Here is a 12,491-nt window from a genome sequence, read left to right as displayed (position 1 = left end):
GCTCTAGGGTCTTAAGACTTATCCGAGTTGCAGGATTAAGAAGAGTAGACTCCTCAAACTATAAAGCATCTGCCATGTTAGGGATAACTGTAAATATCTCTTGTCAGGATGGCAAGGTGATTTTCCCAGCACCTCCACCAAATAACATTCCTCAAGGAGCCCCTATGAAGCAGAAGACTGTAGCAGAGCTGGAAGCAGAAAAAGCAGCTGCTATTACACCTTTTAGAAAAACTATGACTAGTGCATCTATATACACAGCAGGTAGGCAACTTCCAAAGTTGGAGAATTGGTGTAGAGTGTTCCTCATTTGGCTAATACTTTTCAGTGATTCCTCGTTTTACTCGTTCAATTTAATAACTGGCTAGTGTATCCTAGTGCAAAATCAGTGTAGTGTAATAATTGCTTTTGAGAGGGGGAAATAATACTTTTGGTTAAACTTCTAAAATTTTAACATTTCAAACAGTGCTGACTCATGCTGTGTGCATGTATGTGTGTTTGGCTTTATTTAAATATCAGTAAAATACTTAAAATTCTGAAGGACTCCTGCTAGGGACTGTGCCCATACTTTGCAGCAGAATCAATTTAATGCCATTGTTTTCTTCAGTCTTTAATGTATTGTATGAGACTTAAATGCCCACAATCTACTGAAGTATTGGGAACAGGACATTGTTTTGACAAATAAATACTGGCTCTTCCTGTCATTTGGTATTCTGTGTGTGTCAAACTTCTGCACAAGGCAATTAATGAATTGAGTATTCTTAATGTTAACCTCTGTTCTTCATACTCACTCTGAGTCTTTCAAGTAGTATCTCAACATGATTGTGACTCTTCTACATTTTTGCTATAGAACAGGAGTGTGACAGGAGCCAGTGTTGGGGTAGAAACCTATCCTTGCTGCTTTGTCTGCATGCATAACAAAGATGTTGGTATTATATTTATAGATTTATTTTCTGTTGTAAAAGAACCGCTAGCACTTAGAGCTTTGTAGTTGACAAAGATGATCCAGCTGATCTTGAAACAAGTCCATGCACAAAACTCCTTTTTACTTTTAGCTCAATACTGGACTCCTGTTTGTACAGAGCTTAAATGTAAGAAACAATTGAAAAGTTACAGAAAAGTTTTGCTGTGCTTTTCTTCTAGGTTTAGCGGGCATGTTAGGACTAGGCATCGTAGCTCCTAATGCTGCTTTCACACAAATGGTGACAACGTTTGGCCTAGCTGGAATAGTGGGGTACCATACGGTATGGGGTGTGACTCCTGCTCTTCACTCTCCACTCATGTCGGTGACTAATGCTATCTCAGGTAAGTAGCTGTCATACAACTTCTTGTTTTCTATTTAAAATAAACACCGCTCCTTTTACTTGAACTTTAGACAAAAGTCTGCTGGTATGCCTTTTAAAATGCCAAAGAGCCTAGTACTACTTTGCATCTCTGAGTTGTCCTTGCTATTTATGAAAATAAATTGGAACATACTCTTTCCAAGAGTATGTTTTTTCAAAAGAAAGGCAAATGTGGTGCTGTGTATTTCTTATTTTTATAAGTAATTTTCAACTCTTAAACTGTTTGCTTTAAAGCTTGTTTTACTTGGAGTGCTGCAGTCTCTCCTTTCATACATCTTTCCTCACAAAATGTTGCCCTGAAAATAACTTGTCTTTCATGTTTTCTGCTTTCTCTTTTTTCCTCTCCTCAAACTATGTGTTTTGGGGGGGGGAATAAAATCTTAAGTGACCTGTAAGATTCATAACCTTATAAATATGTAAGACTTTATATATCTGTGTGTGTGTGTATATATATGTATGTGACAGGTCATGAGTCTGATCTATTTTGACTATTAAAAGCAAAGTTTCTTTTATCAAACAAGTACTTGGAGGCTGACTCTGTGCTTGAGGCACTTTACTTCAAAACTACATTCGTATACTTTTTTTTTTTTTTTTTTTTCTTTTGAAACATGTTTATATTGCTGAAAAAGATCATGGCAGTCCTTTGTTTAAATAGTAACATGTAGAGTAGGGGTAAAAATTTGAGTTGACTGGTATCTTTTTGACAGGTAGAAGGAAACTTGCTCTAGGTATAGAGCCTTTTAAGGTTCAGTAATGCTTTTTTCCCTTTTAAATAGGACTAACTGCAGTTGGTGGACTGGTATTGATGGGAGGAAACTATCTCCCTGAAAACACTCCTCAAAGTCTAGCAGTGCTTTCAACCTTTATCTCTTCAGTCAATATTGCAGGTATGAATGTTAGTTTTTTGTTTGGTGGTGGTTTTTTTTGTTTGTTTGTTTGTTTGGGTTTTTTTGGTTTTGTTTTTTTTTTCCCCCCTGAGGCTAACTTAAAGCATTTGTGTCATTCTTCTAATTCTTCTAGCTCTTACAGTGTGCAGATTCCAGAAATATTCCCAGAATAGGATCTGAGAGCATTCATCAATAAAGAAACACCCCCCACCAAATGTCATGGTAGTTACTGTATCTAGTTCACACACCCTGTGGTATAATCTCTTTTTATGGAAGCGTTTAAATGTGCATTTTTCTTTTACAGTATCCTTTGGGTGATGACTATATAAAATAGCTTTTTCCTGTATACCCCAAGATGGTACTGCATTTGTCTTTGTATTCCTTTTCCCACTTGAAAAATATACTAGTGGCATAGAACAAAATTCTGCTTGCTCGAGCTTCAAAAGTCCCAGCTTCATGAATAAAAAAAGATGTGAAAGTGAGCAATGTGACTTATAAATACTATTTTTTGCTAGAGTAGACAGGGAAAAGAGCATGATCATAAACTAATCCATACCCTATAGTCAGCGTAGAGTATGGAGCCAGAGCAAGTCCTCCAGGCTTTCATAAATTCCCTCTAAAGTTTAAAAAAGACAATGGGATCTCACCCTGATTACACCTTTGTTTCCTGGTGGTTTTCCAGCTTACTAGCTTTTCAGAGGCTTTATTAGGGTCAGTTACTAAATTTGTGTTGTAATATGGTTTAACCAAATATTTCTCTTATAGCTTGACATATGCTTAGTTTTAGATTTTATTTTTTTAAAAATTGTTGCTTTCTTTTGGCCAGGTGGGTTTCTAGTTACACAGAGAATGCTGGATATGTTCAAACGTCCCACAGACCCTCCTGAGTACAACTACTTGTACCTACTTCCTGGTGGTGTATTTGTAGGAGGCTATGCAGCCGCTCTCAACGGCGGCTATAATATTGAACAGGTAAGAAGATAACTTAGTGCCTCTCAGCCCGCTGTTCGCAGCAAGGTATGCTTCTTCACTGCTTACTCTGTTAAGGAGTAAATAGCAAATTAGCCATGGTCTTTTAGTCAGCTATGTATTCTTACAAAGCCAATATGAAGTTGATTAAGTTTGTAATCATACCTCAAATGCTGAATCTGCAAGTTTTAGAAGCTTTAGTCCTCCCCTCCAAGCAGCAGGTACTTTGTTATTTATTGGACAGTTTTCCTAAATTACAGCTTAAATATTAGAGTGACTATAGAAACCAGTCTTTGGTTTAAATGTTTCTGAAAGTTTAACTTGAAGTAACAGTTAAAGTAGGTATGACATCTGGATGGGATGAGATTTCAGTGCAGAGGGATGTATAGGGATTGTACCTATAGCACCTTTTATGGTAGACGGACTTCTGTTTGCATTTAATAGTAAGAAAAATCAACGTGTATTGCCTTTTGTGTTTGGAAAAAGCAAATCCAAACACAGCTTTATCCTGGGGGCTTGCAATACATGGAGTTTTTTTAGTTATCTAGACAGGTATAGCTCAGTTCATTTAAGCTTGTTTATACTTTTTGAAAACAGGAGTTCAGATGCACCATTATAAGAATAGTTTTGGAATTTGCTTATGAACAGGACAGTTTAGCTTTGGGGTTGTACTAAAGAAAAACTTATTCTGAACTGATGAGGAAAGTTGGCTTGATGCAAGTTTAGTATTCACAGTGCAGATAAACCAAGCTCATATAGTGGGGAAAAAGCTTTAATAGATATCGCATATTAATTGGTTGAAATCACATCCCATACAACAGTTTCTCACAGTCAAGAGTTTGACTTCTACTTCAGTTATGAACAAGCCATCTGGTGACTTATACACATTCTGGAGAAATTTGCCCTTTTGTGTAATAATCAAAGATTTTGATAATGATTATGCACTTTGTGCCTCTACTTCATGTATGCATATTGATGTTTTTCTTATTTTAAAGATGATGTATCTGGGCTCAGGCTTATGCTGTGTTGGTGCCCTGGCTGGTCTGTCCACCCAAGGAACAGCTCGTCTTGGAAATGCTTTGGGTATGATTGGTGTTGCAGGAGGTTTAGCAGCAACTCTTGGAGGCCTTAAACCCTCACCTGAATTGTTGTTGCAGATGTCAGGTGCAGTGGCACTCGGTGGTACCATAGGTATGTGTATGATACTATAAACTAACAATATATGTTCTATATGTGCACTTATGCAAGCTGTATATATGCAAAATATTGTATAGGTCACAGGCGAATTGACTAACTTACATTTATGGCTTGCTTATGTTATTTTGCAAGTATGCGAACAAAGAATCATAAGTCCCAGGGCTTTTATTAATGCATCAGGATGCGGTAAAGAATGGAGAGACTGGTGGAAAAGCAGGAGCACATCATCTCTGTTAGGGAAACTGGGTATGCAGAGGTGAATGAACTTGCCCAACTTCATACTTCTGTTCAGTTGCTGACTGAATACTGCCAAATTCTCTTTTTCACACTGTGCTTTCTTAACAGAAAATGTTGAATTTCTCAATATTTAATGAAGCTTTTAAGAACATGATATGCTTTAATCTTGTCTCTAATTTCCATTATATCCTCATTGTACAAAATGCACGTATGCAGCTTTCAGTTAAATGCCGTAGCAATTTCTAGTGTAGAACAAATTTTTCCATTGGAACAGGCATGTGTGTGCATGTATTCATTGCACACTGAACCATGATATATCGATTTCTAGCTGCACAGATTAGTTGTGTTTTGTAAGACTTCCCTCCTGTCTTCAACTCTCAATAGGTTTGACGATTGCTAAACGCATCCAGATTACAGATCTGCCTCAGCTAGTGGCTGCTTTCCATAGTTTGGTTGGTTTGGCTGCTGTGCTCACCTGTGTAGCAGAATACATGATCGAATATCCTCACTTTGCTACTGATCCAGCTGCAAACCTCACCAAGATTGTGGCGTACCTTGGCACATACATTGGCGGGGTGACTTTCAGTGGCTCTCTTGTTGCTTATGGAAAACTACAAGGTGAGACCTTCTATTCAGAACTAAGTATTTGTTAAAGGTCCCATGTCCCCCCCAAGATTTAGCTTTGCCTTTAGACTGTTGTGTAATTGGAAAGAAACATTGTATTTTGCATCAGGTAAAAGTTTATATGTTTAATTCTTATGAGTGTACATTTAAAAAATTCTGTTCTTGCTTGTGTACAGTTTTAGTTATGGTTTGTCTTCATTGCTTGGACATATTACTGCTATTAATTACCAAATCATATAAGCTTCCCTCAATTAATCTCATCTAGAAATGAGTGTTGCTTTAGTGTTGTTAAGACACTGTACCTGACTACTTTATTGAACCTTTATGATCACAACTTCGTCTTCCTGAGCAGACATTTTAATTGAAACCCTGATGTTGCTGGACTCAGTGAGCACCGCTAATATTTATGGGATTTTGTTCTTAGTGTTGCATTATCAGTTAAGACTGACTCACTTCAAACCATCCAATCCGCTATCTATTTACCTACTATGCAAGCTCCATGCCTCTTACTGTTTTAGTAAATATGCCTTCTAAATTAAACACTTGCTAATTCCTGATTCTTATGCACCTGAAGGTTTCTTTATTGCATTTATTTTTGGTTTTGTAGGCACACAGCTTTTGAGAGACTGAGATAGCTGGAACTTGTTAGTACAGGTATTAAGAGCTTCCTATTACTAATCTTGTTATTAGCCTTGCAATAGTTCCTTTGGGAAACATCTGTTTGCTTTCTTCAGTGTTTATGAGACCAGCCGTTGAAGGAGGAAGCATGATATGGATGGAAAGCTGTCTTCTTTAATAATCTTTTGAAGGCTTTGTCAGTAGTATGTATTTCTGATGTATTTCTGCTAAGTAGTTACTCATTTCTTCTCAATTATTTTCTCTCTTCTCCATCTTCCTCTCTCCACCCCTCCTAGTGATTTATGTGCATGTCCCTGGTGAACTTCACTGCCTGTTTCAGCCCATTCTCCTGTTGTGTGTGTTGTTTATTTTTTTTTTTTCCTTCCCCCTTCCATTGTCATATCAGCACCATAATAATAAGCTTGTCTATACTATTGAACTACAGGTAGCAGGTCACACACTTTGATCGGTTCATTCTTTCTCTTGAATTCAGCTAAATTGAAATGAGACACTTGGTAAGTAATTACTTACACCAAAAGTAATGAATAATTATTTTTATTCTTTGCTGTGTTGTTTTAAAGCCTAGGGTAAAAATAAATACTTGTTTGTCTTTTTAAACTGAATCACACAAATCCCCAAACCTCTCCCCATCAAGTCTGCCAATGTGGGAAGCTGTGGGAAGTCTGTGTGACTGAGGGTACTAGTGAAACTAAAGCATTTGAAAGCAGGAGTATTTTATATTTGGGGTTATCTGTGTAGTCATATTTTTCTAAGCATACAGCTTTTGAGAGACTGAGATAATACCTGTACTAAGAAGTTCCAGCTAAGAGCTTCCTGTTACAGAGCTTCATGCACAGCATGCAAAGACTTGGGGCTAGATTTTAAGTAAGTTTAATGAAGGAGGAGGGGAAAAAAAGAAGAAAAAAAAAAAAAGGTAAAAAAAAAAAGGCGCTTTTCAAGAGGAAAAGAGGTCTTCGTGATTATTCTGAAACACTTAAGAGAGATTAGGAAGTAAAACAAGAGTTTAAACAGGAGTATTTGAGAATCTAGAATAAGTCTGAATGTGTTGCAATACTGAGTCAGCACAAGGTCTCAGCTTCAACTAACTTGTTTTATCTTCCACCCCTTTTTTTTTCTTCAAATTTTTTTTTTTTTTTTTTTGCTGAGGTATTCGGTCTCCTCTGGGGCAAGAGACAGGTTCTCCTGCATGTATGTGTCAATCTCTGAATATGCATTTGACTGCAGGTATCCTGAATTCTGCACCACTGCTCTTGCCTGGTCGACATGCATTGAATGCAGGGTTGCTGGCTGCCAGTGTTGGTGGAATGGTTCCATACATGATTGATCCTAGCTACACTATGGGAATTACTTGTTTAGGTTCTGTCTCAGCTCTCTCAGCCATAATGGTAAGTTGGGGAACTATAGGAGGTGAAACAAATTAAACAAGCAGTTCATCCTTCAGCTTTGCAAGTTTCCTCTCGACGACTGTATTTTACCATCCCGAGTCACTATCATCATAGCGTCTGTATGTTAACTTGCAGTAGCAAGTAGCAACTGACTTTCCTAAATCTAGCTGTAAAACAGAACTGTTCCAAAGAACAGGCATGTATGTATATAATTATTTTTTGCGGCTATGACTTAATGGAGGCTTTTATATGATAAACTGATATTTTAAAAGACTTCTTGGAAAGTTCATCCTTAAAATAGTTATAAAGGCACTGGATGTACAGGTTGTCATGATAACTTAAGATTATCCCCATGTGTAACTTCCCCCATTCACTCACCCTAGCTGTTGCAAAATTTACCTTACATATTAACATTCTGTTAATCGAGTCTTGCAAAGTCTGCTCAGTATGAATACTTTACTGGTATGAACAATTCCATGGAGCTGGTGGGATATTTTTCTGAGTAAAAATATGTGACTAAGCACAGGATGAGGACAGTGGAGTGCCTTCCTGTCCTCTCTAAGAAGGCAGAATCAGTAAGTCAAATCCTCAGGCCACATCTTGGTGTCTCCTATGTTGAAAATAGGTGGACTGGGTTATTCAGTAACTTCATATTTATTTTTTTAATGCTGCAGGCAGACTGTCCTCTTTGCATGTTCTCCTTAGTCATGGCTTATACTGAAGTGTGTATTTTCTTTCATTTTCCAGGGTGTCACTTTAACAGCAGCTATTGGCGGTGCTGACATGCCTGTAGTTATTACTGTCCTGAACAGTTACTCTGGATGGGCTTTGTGTGCTGAGGGCTTCCTACTGAACAACAACTTGCTGACCATTGTTGGTGCACTCATTGGCTCCTCTGGCGCCATCCTCTCTTATATCATGTGTGTGGTAAGAAGAGAGCAGAAATTGTACTTGTCTTCCAAGTAATGAGAAACCTTATTCAGCATGTTTGCTAGGAAGATAAGCAATCAGAAGATCAGACTGCTAGGTGTTTAGAGACCAGAAAATTCTTGATTGAAACTGTTGGACTAGATGTCAGTCATCTCTCTCTGATTTGGAGAGATACCCACTTCAAAACTGAGGAAAGCCTTTGCATTGACTTGGGGATTCAGGGTTTGAATCTGGGCTCAAATAGATATGATTACCTGTTGTCGTGGCTTAACCCCAGCCAGCAACTAAGCACCACACAGCTGCTTGCTCACTTCCCCCCCCCCCCCCCCCCCCCCCCCCCCACCAGTGGGATGGGGGAGAGAATCGGAAGGGTAAAAGGGAGAAAACTCATGGGTTAAGAACAGTTTAATAATTGAAGTAAAATTAAAGAGAACAGTAGTAATAATAATAAAACCAAGCAGTAATAATATAATAATATACAAAGCAAGTGATACACTGTACAATTGTTCACCACCTGCCGACCGATGCCCAGCACATCCCCGAGCAGCGATCACTGCCCCTCGGCCAACTCCCCCAGCTCATATACTGAGCATGACATCATGTGGTATGGAATATCCCTTTGGCCAGTCTGGGTCAGCTGTCCTGGCTGTGCCCCCTCCCAGGTTCTTGTGCCCCTGACAGAGCATGGGAAGCTGAAAAGTCCTTGACCAGTGTGAGGGCCACTTAGCAACAACCAAAACACCAGTGTGTTATCAACCTTATTCTCATCCTAAATCCAAAACACAGCACTATACCAGCTACTAGGAAGAAAATTAACTCTATCCCAGCTGAAACCAGGACAATATCCACCCCTTATTCCATACCATATATGTCATGCCCAGGTCTTACACCTTCCAACACATTCCAATTAATCACCACCACTTTCCCGGTCTTTTGAGACAGATTATACATACATACATACATACATACATACATATATATATACCCCCACACACACCCCCACCCACCCACCCACCACTTCCTTAGTTTATGGGCTGTCCCTCTAGAACATTTGTTGAGTTCGTTTAGTCCATGACTTTGGGCTTCATCTGTCATAACAGTCTTTCAGGGCAGGAGAGATGGTGTGTGGTATTCGATTGTTGCATGCTGAAGCCATTTCTGGTTCTGTCACCTCTGCACTTTACTGAAGAATGAACTCTGAGCAATCTGAGTGATTCTTACTGTATACTGTTGATATGGCATATAGTAATCATAGAAGTGATGACATCCAGTATTATATAGCAACTAACATCATACAATTCAGTTCATTGGCTATTTTCACCCCAAATCAAATCCCCTTGAGGTACACATCGGACTTTCCCATCCTCCTGCATCACCCACCAAGTGCACACAGGTCCTTGAGCAAAAGCAATCCCATGAATGGGTTTACTTATACCTGAGGCGGGAGTAACCCAGACTGTCTTCCCCAGTATATTTTTTATGTGCACTACAGAGACTTTATCCCCCTCTACAGTACGTAAAAGTCTTGACTAGGCAGGGCCAGCTCAATTGGCAGATCCCCCTAGTGTTGACTAACTAGGTGGCCTTTGCTGAATGTGTGTCCCAATGTTTGAATGTCCCAGCACCCATTGCTTTTACTGTAGTCTTTAACAGTCCATTGTATCGTTCGATTTTCCTGGAGGCTGGTGCATGATAGGGGATGTGATATACCCACTCAATGCCATGCTCTTTGGCCCAGGTGTCTATGAGGCTGTTTCGGAAATGAGTCCTGTTATCTGACTCAATTCTTTCTGGGGTGCCATGTTGCCATAGGACTTGCTTCTCAAGGCCCAGGATAGTGTTCCGGGCAGTGGCATGGGGCACGGGATATGTTTCCAGCCATCCGGTGGTTGCTTCCACCATTGTAAGCACATGGTGCTTGCCTTGGTGGGTTTGTGGGAGTGTGATCTAATCAATCTGCCAGGCCTCCCCATATTGATATTTCAGCTATCGTCCTCCATACCAGAGAGGCTTGAACCGCTTGGCTTGCTTGATTGCAGCGCATGTTTCGCATTCATGGATAACCTGTGCAATAGTGTCCATGGTCAAGTGCACCCCTCGATCACGAGCCCATCTATAGGTTGCATCTCTTCCTTGATGGCCTGAGGTGTCATGGGCCCACTGAGCTAGGAATAATTCACCCCTATGTTGCCAGTCCAGACCCACCTGAGCCACTTCAATCTTAGCAGCCTGATCCACCTGCTGGTTGTTTTGATGTTCTTCAGTGGCCTGACTCTTGGGTACGTGAGCATCTACGTGACCTACTTTTACAACCAGGTTCTCTACCCGGGCAGCAATATCTTGCCACAATGCGGCAGCCCAGATGGGTTTGCCTCTGCGCTGCCAGTTGCTCTGCTTCCATTGCTGTAACCACCCCCACAGGGCATTTGCCACCCTCCATGAGTCAGTACAGAGACAGAGCATTGGCCGCTTTTCTCATTCGGCAATATCTAAAGCCAGCTGGATGGCCTTCACCTCTGCAAACTGACTCGATTCACCTTCAGCCGTTTCTCCGACTTGTCATACAGGACTCCGTACAGCAGCTTTCCACCTCCGATGCTTCCCCACAAGACAACAGGACCCATCAGTCAACAGGGCATCTTGCTTCTCATTTTCTGATAGTTTATTATACGGTGGGGCCTCCTCAGCATGCATCACCTCCTCCTCTGACGATATTCTGAAATCTTTGCCTTCTGGCCAGTCCATGATCACTTCCAAGATTCCTGGGCGACTGGGGTTTCCTATTCGAGCCCGTTGTGTGATGAGTGCGACCCACTTACTCCATGTAGCATCAGTTGCATGATGTGTACAGGGGACCCTCCCTTTGAACATCCAGCCCAGCACTGGCAGTTGGGTTGCCAGGAGGAGCTGTGCTTCAGTACCAACCACTTCCGAAGCAGCTCGAACCCCTTCATATGCTGCCAATATCTCTTTTTCAGTTGGAGTATAGCCAGCCTCGGATCCTCTGTATCCCTGACTCCAAAACCCTAGGGGTGGACCTCGAGTCTCCCCTGGTGCTTTCTGCCAGAGGCTCCAGGTGGGGCCGTTCTCCCCGGCTGCAGTGTAGAGCACATTTTTTACATCTTGTCCTGCCTGGACTGGCCCAAGGGCTACTGCATGGACTATCTATCTCCTGTTTAATTTGTTCAAAGGCTTGTCGTTGCTCAGGAATCCATTTGAAATCGTTCTTCTTCTGGGTACTTGATAGAGAGGGCTTACAATCAGACTGTAATTTGGAATATGCATTCTCCAAAAACCCACAATGCCCAAGAAAGCTTGTGTTTCCTTTTTGGTAGTTGGCTGGGGCCTAGCTGTTATTTTGTTGATCACATCCATTGGGATCTGACGACGTCCATCTTGCCATTTTATTCCTAAGAACTGGATCTCCCGTGCAGGTCCCTTGACCTTATTTTGTTTTATGGCAAAGCCGGCCTCCAGAAGGATTTGGACTATTTTCTTCCCTTTCTCAAAAACCTCTTAAGCTGTGTTGCCCCATATGATTATGTCATCAATGTATTGCAGGTGTTCCAGAGCCCCACCCTGTTCCAGTGCAGCCTGGATCAGTCCATGGCAAATGGTGGGGCTGTGTTTCCACCCCTGGGGCAGTCCATTCCAGGTGTACTGGACCCCCCTCCAAGTGAAAGCAAACTGTGGCCTGCACTCTGCTGCCAAAGGGATAGAGAAAAACACATTAGTGATGTCAGTGGTGGCATACCACTTGGCTGCCTTTGACTCCAGTTCGTATTGAAGTTCTAGCATGTCCAGTACAGCAGCACTCAGCAGCAGCATGACTTTGTTCAGGCCTCGATAGCCTACTGTTAGTCTCCACTCTCCATTAGACTTTTGAACTGGCCATATGGGACTGTAAAAAGGTGAGCGAGTCTTGCTGATCACTCCTTGGCTCTCCAGTCGACGAATCAGCTTATGGATGGGAATCAGGGAGTCTCTGTTAGTGCGATATTGCTGCCGCTGCACCACTGTGGTAGCGATTGGCACCTGTTGTTCTTTGACCCTCAGCAACCCCACAATAGAAGGGTCCTTTGAGAGACCAGGCAAGGTGGACAGCTGTTTAATTTCCTCCGTCTCCAAGGCAGCTATACCAAAAGCCCACCGGTACCCTTTTGGGTCCTTGAAATACCCTCTCCTGAGGTAGTCTATGCCAAGGATGCATGTAGCCTCTGGGCCAGTCACAATGGGTTGCTTCTGCCACTCCTTCCTGGTTAATTCCACTTCAGCCTCCAATA

At 41.3% G+C, this 12,491-nt stretch overlaps 1 protein-coding gene across 1 annotated transcript in view; it reads left to right on the top strand.

Annotated features, from left to right (window-relative positions):
* LOC309601579 (NAD(P) transhydrogenase, mitochondrial-like) overlaps nt 1-12,491 on the top strand; it is a 65,981-nt gene that overhangs the window by 20,389 nt on the left and 33,101 nt on the right. The window contains exons 10-17 of the mRNA XM_082334676.1: nt 108-261; nt 1,141-1,302; nt 2,117-2,227; nt 3,054-3,199; nt 4,192-4,387; nt 5,015-5,248; nt 7,118-7,278; nt 8,026-8,205. Of these exons, the coding sequence (XP_082190802.1) occupies nt 108-261; nt 1,141-1,302; nt 2,117-2,227; nt 3,054-3,199; nt 4,192-4,387; nt 5,015-5,248; nt 7,118-7,278; nt 8,026-8,205 (1,344 nt within the window). The remainder of the gene's footprint in view (nt 1-107; nt 262-1,140; nt 1,303-2,116; nt 2,228-3,053; nt 3,200-4,191; nt 4,388-5,014; nt 5,249-7,117; nt 7,279-8,025; nt 8,206-12,491) is intronic.

The sequence above is a fragment of the Platalea leucorodia genome, assembly GCF_965183815.1.
Source record: "Platalea leucorodia genome assembly, chromosome: W".
Lineage (NCBI taxonomy): Eukaryota > Metazoa > Chordata > Aves > Pelecaniformes > Threskiornithidae > Platalea > Platalea leucorodia.
The sequence above is the reverse complement of the archived record's forward strand: the minus strand, read 5'-3'. Positions and strand labels throughout refer to the sequence as shown.